The following is a 16771-nucleotide window of genomic DNA, read 5'->3' on the forward strand; positions in this document are numbered from 1 at the left end:
ATTATTCATTTCAGAACAACACTGAAACCCTGGAAAGTGTAACTGCTGTGTTCCAGAGTGAAATCTGTCACTGTTTATCACAAACCTGAGATGTGGGAGGGCTGACAGCTGCAGGGAGATTTGTTGGTGCTTTTTTGCCTGCTCTACTGGAAGTGACAGGTATTTTTGCCCTTTGAAATGTGGTTGCCACCTCATTTTTGGCTTGTGTCACTACACTGAGGTGACAAAGTTCCCAGTTTCCAGTAGAGGGGACAGCCTGATGCATGTGAGTGTGTCTCTGTATTTCAAATTCACTTTTTGATATTTTCATGTTCCATTTTCCTAAAGTAGTCCAAATTTATTTTGTAAGCTTTAAAAATTAATTTTTAAAAGAGTAAATTTATTGAATTTTTCTTTGTTTTGCTATTTCTACCCCCTCCCCTTCCCCCCCCCCCTCCAGATTCTGATGTATAAAAGCCTGAGTAGCCTTTTTTAATGCTCCTGGTACTGAATTCCTTCTCTAGCAAGGTGCTTTATGGAAGAAATTCTTTACTGTGAGAGTGTTGGGAACAGGTTGCCCAGAGAAGTTGTGGATGCTCCTTCTCTGGAAGTGTTCAAAGCCAGGCTGGCCTTGAGCATCCTGGTCTAGTGGGAGGTGTCCCTGCCGATGGCAGGGGGGTTGGAATGAGATGCTCTTTGATTTCCCTTCCAACTCAAACCATTCTATGGTTTAAAATATCTGTATTAGAAGCCAGTCAGTGTCAGTCCTTGTTCAGGAAAGGGCTGCCTGGCTGGCTGCTTATCCACTGTCTGTGGTAGTTACAGAAAGCTGGGAATGTCAGTATTGTGTTTGAGGACACAACCAAAGGAGGTATTAACAGTTTCCTCCTGAATGCTGAAGCCAGCAGGAACCGTGGAGGAACAGGAATGGGAGCAACACATGTAGTGCAAGGCAGGGATTTAAAACACCTTTACTAACACCTGGCTCTGTACTGGGGCTGGTGGCAATTGCTCCTGCAGGACACTGCATAAATTGGAAAAAAAATCCAACTGTTGTGGTTTTGTTGAACCTGAATTTCAGTTGATAAAGCTCAGAGCTTCTTTTACAGACAGGAGGATGCCAGTCCAGCGGGATGAATGCAATATAAAAATCCCCAGCAGATGGGGACTGGAATTTCCCCAAAAGTGGCACCGCCAGCTGTCTCCTGAGGGGATCCTGGGCTGACACAAGCTGCTGCAGCCTGAGGGAAACCCTGGAAGGCTGCTGGTGTCCCAAAGGAGGGGAACGTGGTGGATTAGAACATCGTTGTCCAGAGCTGCTTTGTGCCTTCTTTAATACAAAACCAATTCCAAACGATCAGAGCAAATTTAAAATTTCAGCTTTTTATTTTTACTGATTATCAGAGCAATACCTCACAGGAGGCCACTATACTCATCCACTGGCACAGTCTTACATTATATGTCCCACCGTTTCTGTACATGTGGGAAATCAGGATATATTTCAGAGAGGAGCAGAGGATGAAAAGAGCTAATAAGTTACTAAAAGATTGCCTTAGCAGTTCACTCTGTACAGATGGATGAAACCAGCACGCTGTCCTTTCAGCAATATGGTCCATGAGGAAGACTGAGCCTGCTAAAAAATACAGATCAGTGCCCACGCTGCTGTGGACTTCCTCTGCTTTAGTAATTATAGTATTTTCTATCGAGCAAATATAGCATACACATTATACATACATATATATATATAGTAAATATAGTATTTTCTAGCTCTTAAAAAGAAGAAAGAAGTTGAGCTCTCATGAATGCAGAGCCAGTTTCTTATACTTGTAAAGAGTGGGACTTTAGAACCACCATGAATGGCACTGTCAGGTTTCTAAACACTTCCAGGCAGATTACCAGAGGGTTGGGTCATCCTGTGGCTGTGTAGGAATTGGGCCATTGCAGTGTGGAGGCTGCAGGGCCAGTGTGGGTGTCTTCCAGGGTTTCTTGGTTGCTGCTAGGAAAGCTGTGCTGCTTCAGGTTCCTTTCTGCAAGATGTTAATAGTGATGCTGGCTTCTTTGCAAAATGCCTGGAGCCTGACGAATGAAGTTGTTTATTATACCAGGAGCAGCATAAAATCATAATGGCTCTTGGAGGGAATTTTTAGAAGCTGCATTATCCTTTGAAAGGAAGATGAAATACAGAATTATGCCAGATGCTCTTAAGGATGTAAATACCCTCTTTTCAGGCAAAATCGTTAAGCCCAACTTTCACAAGCTTTACTTTGGCAGGGTAATATGAGGGAGGGTGGAAAAGCAAACAGGCGCGTTCCTCCTTGCCTAGTTCCCCTGCATAAAGCATTATGTCATCCAAGGCTCTGGCTTATGGAGTCCCCAGCACAGATGCTGGATGTCCTGGAGTCGCCACTGCTTGTCCCATTGCTGAGTGTTTCTCCTCATTTTAACTAGCTCCTCCACAAGCCTTTTGTGTCCTTACTCTCCCCTCACCTCCTCCTCCTCACCTGCAGGCTGGCTGGCCAGCGTTTGAACCCGGGCAGCTCTGCAGGAGGACAAAGGGAGGAACTTTTTTGTCGAAGCAGCAAGGAAGGGACATTACTGCTGGCCCCTGTCGCAGGGCACCGCCTGCAGACCCGGGAGCATCCTCACGTCCAGGCAGCAGCCCCGAGGGCTTGGTGAAATCCGTGCTTGCGTAAGGGCTAATTAGCACTGCTGAAGGACTCGTAATCTCATTGAGCAACTGTTTGGGGTGGTGGGGGCAGCGTCGGTCCTGTTGATACAATATATGTATATAATTATAGTGTGGGCATGCCCAAAATGCACACTTAAAACTCAGAGTGTTTCTAGAATATCTAATCTGGAGTTTTTATTTTGGGTTCTTGACTTTCCACTGTTAAACCTGTTAGGCTCCATCCAGTGACTCAGCAGGTACTTTGCCATTTGTTTGCAGGAAAATGCAGCAACAGCCTGTTTGCTTCAGCCCTGGTGCCAGCTTAATTTCTGTGGTATTTCAGCAGCTCAAACCAGTGTTCCAGATCACATTTATGTGGGTGATAAAGTCATTTGCCGTATTCTAAACACCTGAAACAAGGAATATTTTGTGTCCTTTCAGTGCTCAGTTTAGTCTTTCCCCCAGCTGGCACTGGGATGGGGAGTCTGTGGGGCAGCTTCTCAATGCTTTTAAGAATGGAAATGTTATTACTGCTTCAGCATGCATATGCTGTAGCCCAGAAGCCCAGCCCCTTGCTCCCCCCGGATTAAACATGCTTGCCTTGAGATGTCCCTGCATCTGCAGTGGTCAGAGGGAATCTCTGGGAGCAGGGAGCAGACATGACTCATTTCGGATGCGTGTGGCTGTGGCTGTGCACAAGCACATGGTGACACATGCCCTGAAGCACTGGGAGCAGAACGAATGGCAAGAAAACCATTTCTCTCTCTGACTGAATTCCAGCATGGATCTCATTTGTGTCTCTGCCCCTTGCATGGGCTCATGAGTGCCCCAGCTTCCCTATCAAAGCCTTTTTGAAATTTTCAGCTTTGAAGAAATATTGTCAGCAGTGCAGGGTGTGGGGTCAGGGGGCAGGAGAGGAGCTGGGACACTTGCAGAAGAAAGTCACTGCCCAGGAGCTGGAGGTGCTCACAATTGATCACAGGCAAGGGCTTCACTGTCAGTCAATAGTGTTTTGAATTAGTGAAACAAGAATTGAGAAACTCCTGAGCAGAAGGGTTGGGAGACTTTGCATTCAGGGAGCTTGTCATCCACATGCAGGAAGCAGGGAGACACCTGTGTCCCAGGAGGCTAAATCTGCTGCCCAGGGTATTTTTCTGAGGAGTCTCAAGCTGTTGTTTACCTGCAGCAGAGCAGTGGAGACCACACTTGGTTCTACTCTGAAGCATCTCTTCCCCAAGGATGAGTGTGAAGGGCTCCCCTGAGGCAGGCAGAGGCAAGCTCTCCAAGCACTACTCTGCCAAAATTGGTGGGGGGTGGAGGGTGTTGGTTTTGATGTGTTACCCATGTAGAGAGGCTGTTCTTCCCCTGAGGTTCGGCAAAGTCAACCCAAAATCTTTTCAGCCCACCTGCTTCAGCATGCTGAGACAAGACAGCTCTGGGTGCATGGCTGTGTTTGCCCTGTCAGAATGAACCACCATGGTTCATGGACATTCTCCTGTTCAGTGCTTTGGTCCAGGAGGAGTGAGAAGGAGCCTGGGGTGCCAGTGAGCTCCACTTGAGCTGAGGCATGTGAAGAGGAGAGCAGCCAACCTGTGCTCTTTGCTTTTACTGATGTGTCTTGAGGGGTTTGTTTCTGACAGAAGCTTCTCTAGGATGTAAGGGCTCATCAGGGTGATTCTCAGCTGCTCCCATGTGCAAAAAGTTGGCCTGAGTAATCCCACAGACAAGTAAATGGTTTCAGTTTTCCCATTTCCAAATGTCTCAGCGTGAGCAGAGCAGGTAGGTGGAGGAGATGGGCTGTGAGTAACTGCTTCCCAGATGGTCCATTTCATCCAGGTCACTCGATGTGGATTATAAATGGGATAAATGGGAATGCACTGTCTATACATAACATCAACAACAGCATCTGTGACAGGATGTTATCAGGATGACAGACTCGCAGGGTAAATGCAGTTACAAAGAGCAGGGCTCAGGTCTGGGCATTTTAATTGCCATTCCAAGGAAACCTGGTTGATGTCTTCCCTATTTGAAAGTATGGCCAAATACGACCCGTATTCAGGAAGGGTTTGGTTTGGGTTAAAACTGGTACATGAAAAAGTTCTTGGGGTGGTTCTCCCTATCCTGATGCAAAGGGATTGAGGGTTTGGCATATTCACCCTTCAAAAATAAAGACCAGCAATTTAAAGATTGATGGCAGGCATTCATTTACTTGAAGTAAAGGCGCTGAATAGTGCAAGAACAATTGGCTAAGTAAAGTCCATGAATACCTTTGAGCTAGGAATGGGAAGTCTGTCAGCAGGGTGGAACTCTAGGATTTTCAGCTGCCTTCTGGAGTTCTAGGAACTCTTCACTAGCAGCCTCTGGAGCTTCAGCCTGAAACCCTCATCAGATACAGTGGTCTGTGAGATGAGTGACTGGGCCTGATGGACCCAAGTCCCTTCCAGTCCTTATTTATGTATCCTAGGGATTTTTATACATTTCTCCTGAGCGATCTTACACATAAGAGCAGGGCTGGGCAAGCAGTGAGAGAAGGAGCCAGAAGATACTAGCACAGGCCAAAGAGCTGAGATTGTCTGGGAAGGGTTTGAGAACAGCCCTCTCCACCCCTTTGTGTGTCTGTGGATATCCTGCATTGCCCTGGCAGCTGACTGTGCTGACCTGGCACTGCTTCTGGTCACATCTCCTTTGGCCAAGGGATGGTCAGGTCCTCTGGGCAGCCCCACCTGCTGTGGCGTTGCAGGAGATGGGGTCATGATCCTGCTGTCTCTGTCCCTAACACTGCACAACCACGCACCTCAGCAGCCAGGCCTCACAACCATGGGACACTGGGAAGCAAGACCTGATTCCCAGCCACTGGGCAGGTGTGGGCCCCTGGGAGCACCACAGGCCCTGTGCTGCCTTCAGCTGACGGAGTGAGGAATGAGAACCCCACAGGTCCTCGGCACAGGCCCTGACACCGAACGCTGCTGTCCCCACCAGGGCCGTGTGGGCAGGAGCCATGAGGGGTGGTTCGGCCTTCGGTCCTGTACCCAGCTCAGGAAGAGGCAGGCTGAGGATGGAGGGCTCTCATGTCGCGGCTCTGGGGCGAACTGGGACCATGCACTGTGCAAAACCAGTGACTGAAATTGGGAGTGCAAAACGTTTTTTCTGCGCTCTGAGTGCCCCCTGCCCGCCCAGCTGCCAGGTGCAGGGGCTGCGGAGCGGGAGGTGAGCGGCAAGGCCGTGTCCCTGAGCGGAGATGATCCTGAGGAGCCGCCTGCCCGCAGCCGGCTCCCAGCCTGACCCCGCGGGCAGGGATGGGATCAGTGTGTGCCTAGAAGATCGTGCTGGCGAGACCCGGGGACCGGCGGTGGGTGGGAGGCGGCTGATGTCAGCGCAATGGACCCGTATCTGTGGCAACCAGGATAAATAAATAAATAAGGCGCGTGTGCCGGAGCAAGAGGCGCACAAGCCGCTGCTCTCCTCAGCACAGCCCCGCCGAATATCTCTTAAGCGGCTTAGCCCCAGTTTATTACCTGCGCGTCTCCCTGTCTGCCGGCTGGCTGAAAGCATCCAGCGCCCTCGGCGGGGACCCCAGGAGCCTCCCCCTCTCTTCATCCCTCCCTGCCTCCTCCTCCTCCTCCTCCCTCCCCGGCAGTGGCAGTGGTTTGCTCCGGGCGCCCAGAGCTCGATGCGAAGCCGCTGCTCCGCGGTGAATTTCGGCGGTGCCGCGCAGGGCCGGAGGCGGCTGCGCTCATCCCCGGGGCGGGCCCGTCCGCAGGCAGGTGTGTGACCGCCCGGCCCGGCAGCCCTGCCCGCAGCACACGAGCCATGCTGGAAGCGCCGTAGCCGAGCCGGAGATGGATGGTGTCAGCAGCAACAGGAACATGTCTTACAGTAGATGGAGTTACAACAGGTATTGTCTGTCTTGGTTTGGTTTGTTGTTTTCTTTTTTTCTCTTTTTTTTCCCTTCCTTATATTGTAAAACCATCACGCTGTTTGTATAAACCGAGATGGGGAGCCCTCTTCAGGGAAGCAAAACCCTTTACTGATGCTGCTTTTCCAGTCTCGGGACGCCCTGTGTTCCCAGTAACTCCAGCAGTGGCTTTTGCTGATGTTTAGCAGGTGTTTGTCTGGAGACCAGGGTGGGAGTTTCACCCTGGCGTGGCCAGACTGGGGGTGCTCCCAGCCCTGAATGCAAATGTTTCCCAGGCTCTCTCCTCCAAGCAGGGCTCTGAGATGCACTAATCACCTCAGCAGTCACCCAGACTTCCAAAAGGTGGTCTGTAGGAACTGCTGCTCGAAGCTTTCAAAAAATGTAAACTAAAGCTAGGGGAATGAAGGTGGCAGGGAGCCAGGATGTAGCTAAAGAGTGATGTTTTCAAGTAAACAGTATGTGCAGCCCAGGTACCACAGAACTGAGAGGGCTGGACTTGGTGTCTCATTGAGACAGCTGAAATATTGCCACTGTGTTTCATACCAGCATGTGTGCTTTCCCTCTTCCGGGAAACAGAAATTTATTGCAGAATTAGTTCTGTTTTAATGTGATTTGCAGCTGTGACTAACAGTTCTTCAAGCCTGGATCAAAAAAAAAAGGTACCAACTTCATACTCTTTTCATTTTCTTTTGGTTTTTTTCCTTTTTTTGTTTTGTCTGTGTAAATGTTACACCTGAAATGCTAAGCATAAGCAGTATTAGCATCTCACTGAATCTCTACCACAAGCCACCACAATATTCTGAAGAAATAGCCCTTGGAAGTGGTTTTTAGTGCTCAACCAGGTATTTAGTGTTGCCCACGCTCCCTGGGTGCGTGGGTACGTATGTTTTATATGTGCATCTAGAGAGCTGCACTCATTTTTGGTGCATTCCCATTGCCTCAGCAGTGAAAATACAGATACAGTGGTGCCAATGGAACAATGTCTTCTTTAAAGAAAAAGTGTGTTTGTGAATTAAAACTGAGTTATACAACAAGCTGTGATTTTATGCATGTATTATCCCATGCAGAGGATCCTTTTCATCTGATGCCACGTCCTCACAGAGCAGCAGTGAGACCCTGAAGTGTCAGTCTATCCCACGCAGCCTAAGTTTACAGCAGTTTCAATATTCTAACCCTGCAGTAAACAATCCAAACACTTCACACAAACTCCTCTTGGAGGTTTTCTCCCAGTGCTATCACACTGTGATCTAACCTTCTATATTGCTTGCAATCTATTTATCCAGTTCTCAGTCTTCCTGACCCTGACAGAGAAGTCACTGATGAATGTTCATCGGCCTTCGCCTGGGAACATTCTGCACTTGTGTGTCCACCCTGCTTGGCTCTCCTACTTCACCTGGGGCAGAAATGCAACATTTCAGTGCCCAGGCTGGTTTTTTGGTGACCAGTTTCCAGAGTTGGGGATTTTTCCTAATAAATCGAACTGATGCCTGTGTACCATATATATATTTCAGTGCTATGAGGATGAGGAGTGAATCACAGCTTTTACCCACAGTCTTCTTCTGAAAACCAGTGCAGAGTTGTTCTCTCAGACTGAGCCTGCCCTTCCACATCCCTCTTGTGCCCAGGTACCTGGCAGGAGAAGCAGCTAACTCTCTTGTATCTCAAACCCTGGTGGCTGATGTTTGCATTTGGAGCATGTCCCAGCTTTGGTCTCACTCACCAGTGGCCACAGAAGTGCCAGCTGCTCTCAGGGTGGCAGCTCTGTGGCAGAGTGTTTCAGGCAGAGACATGTGGACAGCCCTGAGAACAGCCAAGCAGTGCGTGAAGGCCAACAACTTTTTCTTGGGATGCACACCCAGGTAATCCTCTTGTGTTGGCATCCATGAATCAGCAGGAATAGAGGGAGGGGGCCAATGGAGCAGGTGCTGCCTCCCGTAAACACAATTGCATCCATAATTAAAAAAGAAACCACACATCATCTGTGAAATTAAACTAATTAAACTAAAGTTTTGGCCTTTGGACTCCATAAGATGCATGCATGGATTTTTCCCCATGGAAATGAGGGGAGTTGCCGTGTCCCCTCTAAATGGCCACGCTCTTGTGTGCAGCATGCGGATGTTTTTCTAGTGGGGTTTATCTGACATTTGTTGTGTATCTCAGTATTTGGGCCTAGGATTGTGGTCTGCCCTTAGGCTTGCTGCCCAGGATATGCACAGGTTGTTCCTGCAGATAATCTGTGCAACAAAGAGTGAGTCCAATCACTCGACTGCAAAACTCGAGGTGAGGGAGCCCCGTTCAGCACAGTTCCCCTCAGCTGCTCTCCTAACCAAAGGGGAAACTTTGGTTTCCAAGTTTGGGAAAGTTTTCCCCCACTCCCTCCCCCAGCCTAGACCAGTGTATGTGTGAAAAAGAAACAGGTACAATTGGAAAAGACTCTTAATGATCACGTGGTATTTCCACATGTGGCTTGTTGGCTTTCCTAAAAGTCCAGCCTTATCTTGTGCACATCTTTGCCTTCCTCCCATTTCAGTGCTGTGTAATTTCCTGGTCACTCTGAACATTGCCAGCTGAAAGCAGAGAACGGGCAGCAATTTAAACAAAGACTGGGATATTTTGTGGTCCTAGAAACACTCAGAACTCTGAGTTCAGATAGCTAACTTCCAGGGTACAATAATGCTTCTCCTTCACCTTCTGCCCTTAGTGATAAGTTGTTTTCTGGACAGTTTATATTCATTTTCTGTTTGGTTTCTTTTCCTCTTGAGCATCACCCTACCTGCTCACCATACCTGTGGTCCCTCCGTGTGCAGAAATGCTCATCTTCCAGGGCAGAGTCCAAACTTGTTCTCTTCCAAGCTTTCTGTGTTCAGTGCTGGTGCAGGTTTTGGCAGCTGGGCTGGTACCCATCAGCACTCTTGCTGCTTCCTCCCAGATTTCTTTGGGAACCATGCAGGCCCTTGCTCTTGGAGATGCTTGAAACCTCCTCATGCTAGTGCTGTCTGCAAATAGAGGTGGCAAGTGGAGGTTTTACCCAGCACTTCCCATCTTTCCGGCTGGAAATGAAAGCTCAGAGTCATTAATATGATAGGAAGGTGAAAATGGGGAATAGTTTTTGGCTGCTACAAGACTGAAGAGACATTCTCATGAGCTGGAACACCTGAGTCCTTTCTAGCACTCACAGCGGCTGGTGACCAGACTATCAAATGTTTAAACCTCAACAACACCACCCAAATTTGACCCCTGAAGGTCAAAATGGTGCTCATGAAGGCTTGAGGGAGCTCTGATACCATGGATGTAGTTGAATTCCATTGAAGGCACAATTTAGGAAAGCATCCGAATTCAGTCAATCCATGGTCACAGAAGACCAGTTTGAAATCAAATACATGGGCAAGTACTGCAGAATGGGAATCTGCAGTCCACATTTGGAAAAACTGTGCAAGGTGGACTGTGCTTAGCTCTTACAGCTGGTCCAGAAGGATTTCTTCAGGAGCTGCAGGAAGCTTTGCAGAAGGAACAGGTAACCTCTGCATTATACCTATGCATGAACAAAGATTTTTTTTTTTTTACAAAAAAACCAACAAACCGAAACAAAATACCAGATGTGAAGTCATCCAATCTTTCTCACATTTCTTCCTGAGACCGATACATCCATAGTTTTTCTACCCTTTTCTCTCTTCATTTTGTCTCTAGACTTTCTATTTCTTTCCTGGAGGACTTCAGCCATCCTGGCCTCACTAATTACCACACTATGAATGATAGAGGTTTTATCCACCAGCGTTTGGAAGTATATTTTGGGATACCTACTGTCAGGATGTTTCAACTGTTTGAGACAGCTTGAAACTTTTTTCTATTGATCTGTATCTTTGGTCTATTCTGGATATCAGTGTTGTTTTTTACTTCTTTTTGAAGCTGCTATTTCTGGTTTTGTCTTTTTTTAGCCTGTGTTGAAAAGCTGTGACAGTGTATTTGGGTCATGGTGTTGGAAGGTTTCGATCTTAGTTTTTGAAGGTTTTTAGACTCCTCTACCTTGATTTTTCTGGGACATGCTTTCATCAGTCAGTAAACTGGGGCTGTCCTCCAAACTTCATCCAAAAATGTTGTCTTAGGGAAACTTAACTTTTTCCTTCTCTTCTTTGAAGTAGCATCTGTGAAATCCTGAAGCATGCACAGGTTTGCTGCAGCGAGTGCACTTTGACTACACCAAAGAGCAGCTCCTCTCTAATTGCAGCCAAGCCAGCCTTCTCTCCTCTGCCTTCTTGTGTCTTCAGGTGTTTCCTCCTGGATGAGGTACCTTTAAAGCTGTAATCATTGGACAAAGCATCTGAGGGGGACAAAAAGTGAAAGATGTTCTATGGAACAAAAGGAGGAGACTCAGCCAACCCTCAAATGAAGCCAGAATAAAACATTCATGTAACAGATGCAGAAATCCTTATAAATTTATCAGTGTTGTGCTTTTAGTTTGCTGGAATTAGGTTCTTTGTTTTTCTTTCATAGTAAAGCATCTTAATGACATAGGAGAACCTAGAGTTTGGGAGGGATGTTTCTTTCCTTAAGTCAAGGCACTAGGAACGATCTGAGGTGTGTTCATGTGCATCCTCCCATGCTCAGGATGAATGTTTTGTGTTGATTGGCAGCACACCCTTGGAGTGTGTGAATTCTCCAGAGACTTGTGACAGCCTTGCAGAGAGGTGTGGGAGAGGAAACTTCAGCTCCGGCTTCCCTGAAGAAGAAATTTTAAAGCTTCTTAAACAAAAGTAGCCTGAGAATATAATTTAAACCTACTTGGCTTATGTACAGCATGACAATCCTAACAAATGTAAGAACTTCTTCACTGAAAGAGTTGCAAGCACTGGAACAGGCTGCCCAGGGAACTGGCTGAGTCTCCATCTCTGGAGGTATTTAAAAGCCATGTTGATGTGACACTTAGGGACATGGTTTAGTGGTGGACTTGGCAGTGCTGGTTTAATAGTTGGATTTGATCTTCAAGGTCATTTCCAACATAAATGATTCTGTGGTTGGTGTTTGGAGCAGTAAAAATCACAGCCAGAAGCTCAGTAGTGAGAGTGAAGGGTAAGTTTTTAAAGGAAAGTTAGTATTACAGCTGGTCTTTGGTTTATCCGTAGTAACATAATATATGCAGGTAACATTAGTTAGGAATTTTCAGCAAGAAGGAGAGAATCACTTGAGTCTTAGCTTGCAATAAAAATCGACACAAAATATACACATCTTTTGTCAGTACAGTTACAGGCCTCTACAAAAGTTCCAAGGTCTCTGTAAATCTTTGTGCTTAAATCCTGCCTTCAGGTTGTCTCTTGAACCATAAAGACAACCCAAGCTTTCTTCAGGGTAGAAGGAGGAATAGGAAACCAATGAAACTGGCCATGAAAGGTGATGTACCACAAGAAATGCTGCTCTGGGTCTCTTATTAGCACTTTTCTCTGTCCTTGCTCTGTGGTCTTATTGCACACTCCATGTGAATGCCTTTTGTCACCATGTCTAAAAGACACATTAAGTGCCTCATCTCTGGCGCTGGAGCACAGAATTGCCAGTCTCTGCTGTACCTGAATCCACGCACAATGCAGGGAAGATGGAACCCTGCCACTCTGAACTATCAGATACTCTTTGTGCTCTCACTGCCGCTCTCAGCATTAGCTTATACCTTGAAGAAAAATCAACCATGTCACTCATGATCTGCATTATCATTAAAAGAAAACCTTTTCTCTCTCCAATATGTGATTTGTGTAAATGCCACTACTAATGGAAGTCTGAGGAATAGCTTTCATGGCTGAACGCCAACAGAGGTGGTTTTCCCCTTCAGAAATGAATCAGGACAGAAGAGCCATCCCAGCTGTTGACACAGTGGGATGCCCAGTTGAGATGACCAGGCTGAGTTCAGCCAGCAGCCACCTGTACTTGTAGAAGAGAGGGATGCTAGCCAGTGCTTGGATATATCTGAAATGCTTGAAGGCTGAGGTCAAGAACAGGGGAAGATTCCAAGAGCTTATATGAAAACAAATATGCTCCCAGAGGAGTACAGGTCTTTGCAGTGCAAATTGTCAACAAATCAGCTCAAAATCAATTTCAAAAGTACTTTTTAAGTTGTAATTTGTCTCTAGAAGTCTCCTACATAGATGATCAGACAGCTAAGTCATCTTGCTTGAAAAATATGATATTATTTCATTATTTTTATGAGCTTGCTGTGTTGTGTGTTTGATTCCTTTTATCCTACTGGTGCTGTGGTGTGCTATGGTTGTGTCACTGTGACAAACTGCCACACTGTCAAACATCCAGTTACTTACTTACCTGTCAGGTAAATGTTCCAGTTCAAATTCCTTCACCAATTCGTGGGTCCTTAAGGAGACAAGGTCATGTCTAGATGCTGTAATTCCAGAGTCAGTGCTCTTCTGTTTCGGAAACAGTCCAGTTTGTTTTGAAGTTTTATTATTTCGTGCACCCCCAGCACCCTCTTCCTCCTCCATACCATGCATTTCTGCTACCTTTGAACATGAATGGCTGTTTGGAGGGTGGAACAGTTTCCTCATAGCCCCTCCAGGCACTGATGTCATTGACATTAATGTTAAACTATTGATCTGTTCTCGAGGAACTGTGGGCAAGCTCACCTAGGTTCACTCCTGTCTTCTCAGAGTTTGCTGGCAATCCTTTAAAAAATACTTCTTGAAGTGAAACTTTTCCAACTTGAAAATCCTGCTCAAACATCTTCTCCTGGGACTCCTGGAGTATCAAGGCCAATTCATTAATGTGGCTCTTCTATGTATGCTCTCACAGGTTGTTCTGCAGAGCTGTAACGTAAGATCCTACCAAAAGCCAAGGAATTTGCCTGGTTGGTAAAAGATGCTCCCAGAGAGCTTTCTGAGGAAGGCACAGGTCTGGAGGGACTTGACAGGGGCTATCAATCAGAGTCAGTCCAGGAGAGGCTGGCTGCACACAGATTGTTTTGCCTGTCTGCAGGATGCTCGGGTTTCTAATAATAGAACCACGTTTTTGCTTTATTCCTCACTTGAATTTTGGTCCTTTTTAATGCAGTACTATTGAAGAACAGCTGCATGGGCTTTCCCAAACTGAAGCTTCTCCTTAAAGTTAGTTTATCCCTCCATCGTATTTCTTTACATCTTAGGTGGAACAAATAAAGTGCTCTGCTTTTTAGCATAATTTGTCTAGTTTTAGGAAGAATAATGAAACTTGGGCTTCGTAACAGGGTCTAGTAGATTTGAACCAGTTTTCAGAATGGAGTTATCATCTGGTTTGGAAACAGTGCACTTAGACTAGAAAAGACTTTTTGGTAGGAAGGTGCAGATGAATCAGAAGGAGGAAATGAAGAGAGGGGCCAGTAGGCAAACTGGGAGATGTTCCTTATTAAATACTGTAAAGCAGGTGAGCTGATTTTTATGTACGTGTGAGGCAGTGTTGTGACCAAGAACGACACATGTGGTCAGTGGATTTAGCTGGGTTTAGTTAGGAGGGCCTAAGTAAATCTCACAGGAGCTAACTTGCACAGTGCAGATTTCTGGAGGGGAAAAGAAGCTGCCATCTAAATAATGAATAGTTTACAGCCTTGTCTTACTAGCAGCAAGTGAGTAATAGGTAAATGCTGAGAGGGAGCTCAGAATCAGTGGGATTGGAGCAGGACTCCAGCCTACTGTGTGAACAGAAGACTTGAAGGTCTTGGCAGTAGCTTTCCTTCCATGGCATTCTGTGCTTCAGCAGGCCTAAAACCCAGACACTGATAGATAAATGTCTCCTCCTCTTGGAAGCTGTGATTTTGCCTGCTGTGGTTTTCTCCCCACCTGTGTTCTTCGGTGTGCACAGATACCCTGCCACATTTTCCCAGTAACCGCATCCCCCATATCACCACCACCTCAGATTTCACTCCTCCTTCCCCCTTCAGCATGCAGCATACACGCTTCTTTTTCTCTCTGGCACGCTTCATTTTTCTTCTCACCTTCCTAGAAATCCGTTGAATGTATTTAATTAGTGAGGATTTTGAAACTCAATGTGGGCCACAAGAAGCAGAGGAGCCAGCCTGGGCTATGAACCCTGGCTGAGGCCAAAGCCCACTTAAGTCCCTCCTTACAACCCTTCTGTTCTTCTGCTAATCACAGTAAGAGGATTCACTCCAAGAGTATGGGATGTTGGATACTACAGCCAAAGATGTTCCTATCAGACTCTGGGCTGTTTTCATTCATCCTTTTGCAAAAGTAAAATGATTCCTGAAGCAATGGGTGTACTGAGATCCAAGGCAATTTACTTGGAATTGCTTGGAATGCAGGTGTATGTATAGCAAGGAAAGGAGCTTTGAACTAAAAAATAAGAACGAGCCTTAAATCAGAGCTGAGAATTAGTGTTCCAGACTTGTTGAAAATCAGAGATTTTGTTCCCACTGTCCACTTGTATTTGGTAGCTATATTACACAGATGTTGTTTGCTCTCTTGTATGAAAAATAATGAGCAACCACACAGTATTATACAAATGTTATATATTTGTTGATGCTTGAATTATACCTTAGGTGAAGCTGCACTCCTCTCATCAGCTCCAGATGCAGGTGGGCTGCTGTTTGCAAGAGGGCTGAGGCTAAGCCACAGCTACTCATATTCATAATTTTTGGAGCTCCTAGAGTTGATCTTCAGTCTGACTGTGGGGATTATGAAATATATAATCTCAAATATGGTACCATTAAGTGCATTAACTGCTTTTTGCCTCCGAGGCTGGGAAAGAAGGTGGTGATATTTTCCTGATATTTACTGTCTCCCCTGGGCATCAGGTCTTGGCTGCCAATAAGGCAAAAGGCCTTGCTGCCTGCAGCCCCGCTCTTGTGCTCCTGGGGATGCCACCAGGCATCCTCCTGGACAGGTTGGGACTACAGGCGTCTCAAATATGCCTGGGAGAGCAATTGAAGCTCAAATGTGGTGACCAAACTCTGTTTTGTTCACTGTAATATTGTTATGATAAGTTGTATACATTTGATTGATTCACTGGGAAATCTGCATAGGCTAATAGGTTTTTTTAAAATGTAATTCAACTAAAATATCTGTAAAAGCAGAAGCATTTGTTTTGCTTATCTGTGGCAGTGAGGTTTTCCTGTTGTCTTGGCTGTGCTGTAGATTTGATAGCATAAACCAATGAGATGCTGAGTTAAGAGCTGAAAGAAACCTTGCTCTGAGAGTGGGAGACAAGGATCTGTTCCCATCTTGGTACACAACTTGGCACTTGTTTGTGTGAAAGCTTTCATCATTAATTAACAAGTATGAGTGCTCTGCAGTGCTTCTCTGGCCATCCCATGAGGAGCATTCCCACCCAGCCTGGGGAAGCTGTGCTGTGGGAACAGCCCTGGATTATGGGTGCAAAGTGAGGCTGAGTGCAGTTCCTGCTATGCTAACCTCTCTTGATAGGGGAAGCTATGCATTTATCTCTGACTCAGCTTGAATTTTTTTGCCATTGACGATTATCTTTCTGCTAAAAAATCTCTCTTTGCTTTCACCTTGCCCCTATTGAACTGTGGGATTGTCTCCATGCTATGAAATATGTGCCTAAATCCCTTTGCTGTGATTCCTTTGAATCATGCTGAGAACAACATTGCAAAGAATATCAATTTGCATCTTAGCATTTACCTTCCTGGCTGGTTATTTGGTCTAGACTTGGTCACAAAGAGAAGCTGCTGGTATTTTTGTGGATTTATTCTGCTGATGTACCGAGCAGCATGAAAGTGCTTGTGCCTCCAGTAGCAGTGTGGTGTTCCAGCAGTGGCATGAGACTCTGAGTGCATTTGAAAGTCTGACTTCTCCTCCAACAACTGCTTTTTTTCTATAATTGTAATGTCCACGTTTACCTTTTTTGGTGTCATCTCAGTCTCAGTGCAGCTGTACAAAAATTCTGAATTCTGTGTACAGTAAATGAAATATGAACATTTCAACGTCAATGCTGGAAATAAAGAGTATCCTTTTTTTTTTTTTTTTTTAATTAAGTTTCTCTTCACCACTCTTGTGTAGGTAGTTGGCAAGTCAGGGTAGATGACTTGGATAAGAATAGGTATGGAGAGAGGGAGTAATAAAACACATTATTTAGCAGAGAACAATACTAGAGCCCCTTAACGAGCCTCTTCTGAAATATCTCAGATTGAATTGTTTAATATGGTGCAGAAATTATGCAAGAAGGTTTTCTAATGTTACTTGGATCCTGTCCACAAGTACTGTCAA

The 16771-nt window shown here is 45.9% G+C and overlaps 1 protein-coding gene across 7 annotated transcripts in view; it reads left to right on the forward strand.

Moving 5' to 3' along the window:
* The first annotated feature begins 6290 nt into the window (after positions 1-6290).
* Positions 6291-16771, forward strand: part of TUB (TUB bipartite transcription factor) — a 146725-nt gene continuing 136244 nt past the window's right edge. For 2 of the 7 annotated variants that reach the window (XM_048305758.1, XM_048305760.1), the window contains exon 1: positions 6291-6542. In XM_048305758.1, coding sequence (XP_048161715.1) covers positions 6487-6542 — 56 coding nt within the window. In that variant the 5' untranslated portion in view covers positions 6291-6486. The remainder of the gene's footprint in view (positions 6543-16771) is intronic. The other 5 variants (XM_048305755.1, XM_048305761.1, XM_048305757.1 and 2 more) reach the window with 3 other exon arrangements.

Source organism: Corvus hawaiiensis, chromosome 6 (assembly GCF_020740725.1).
Source record: "Corvus hawaiiensis isolate bCorHaw1 chromosome 6, bCorHaw1.pri.cur, whole genome shotgun sequence".
NCBI classification, from domain to species: domain Eukaryota; kingdom Metazoa; phylum Chordata; class Aves; order Passeriformes; family Corvidae; genus Corvus; species Corvus hawaiiensis.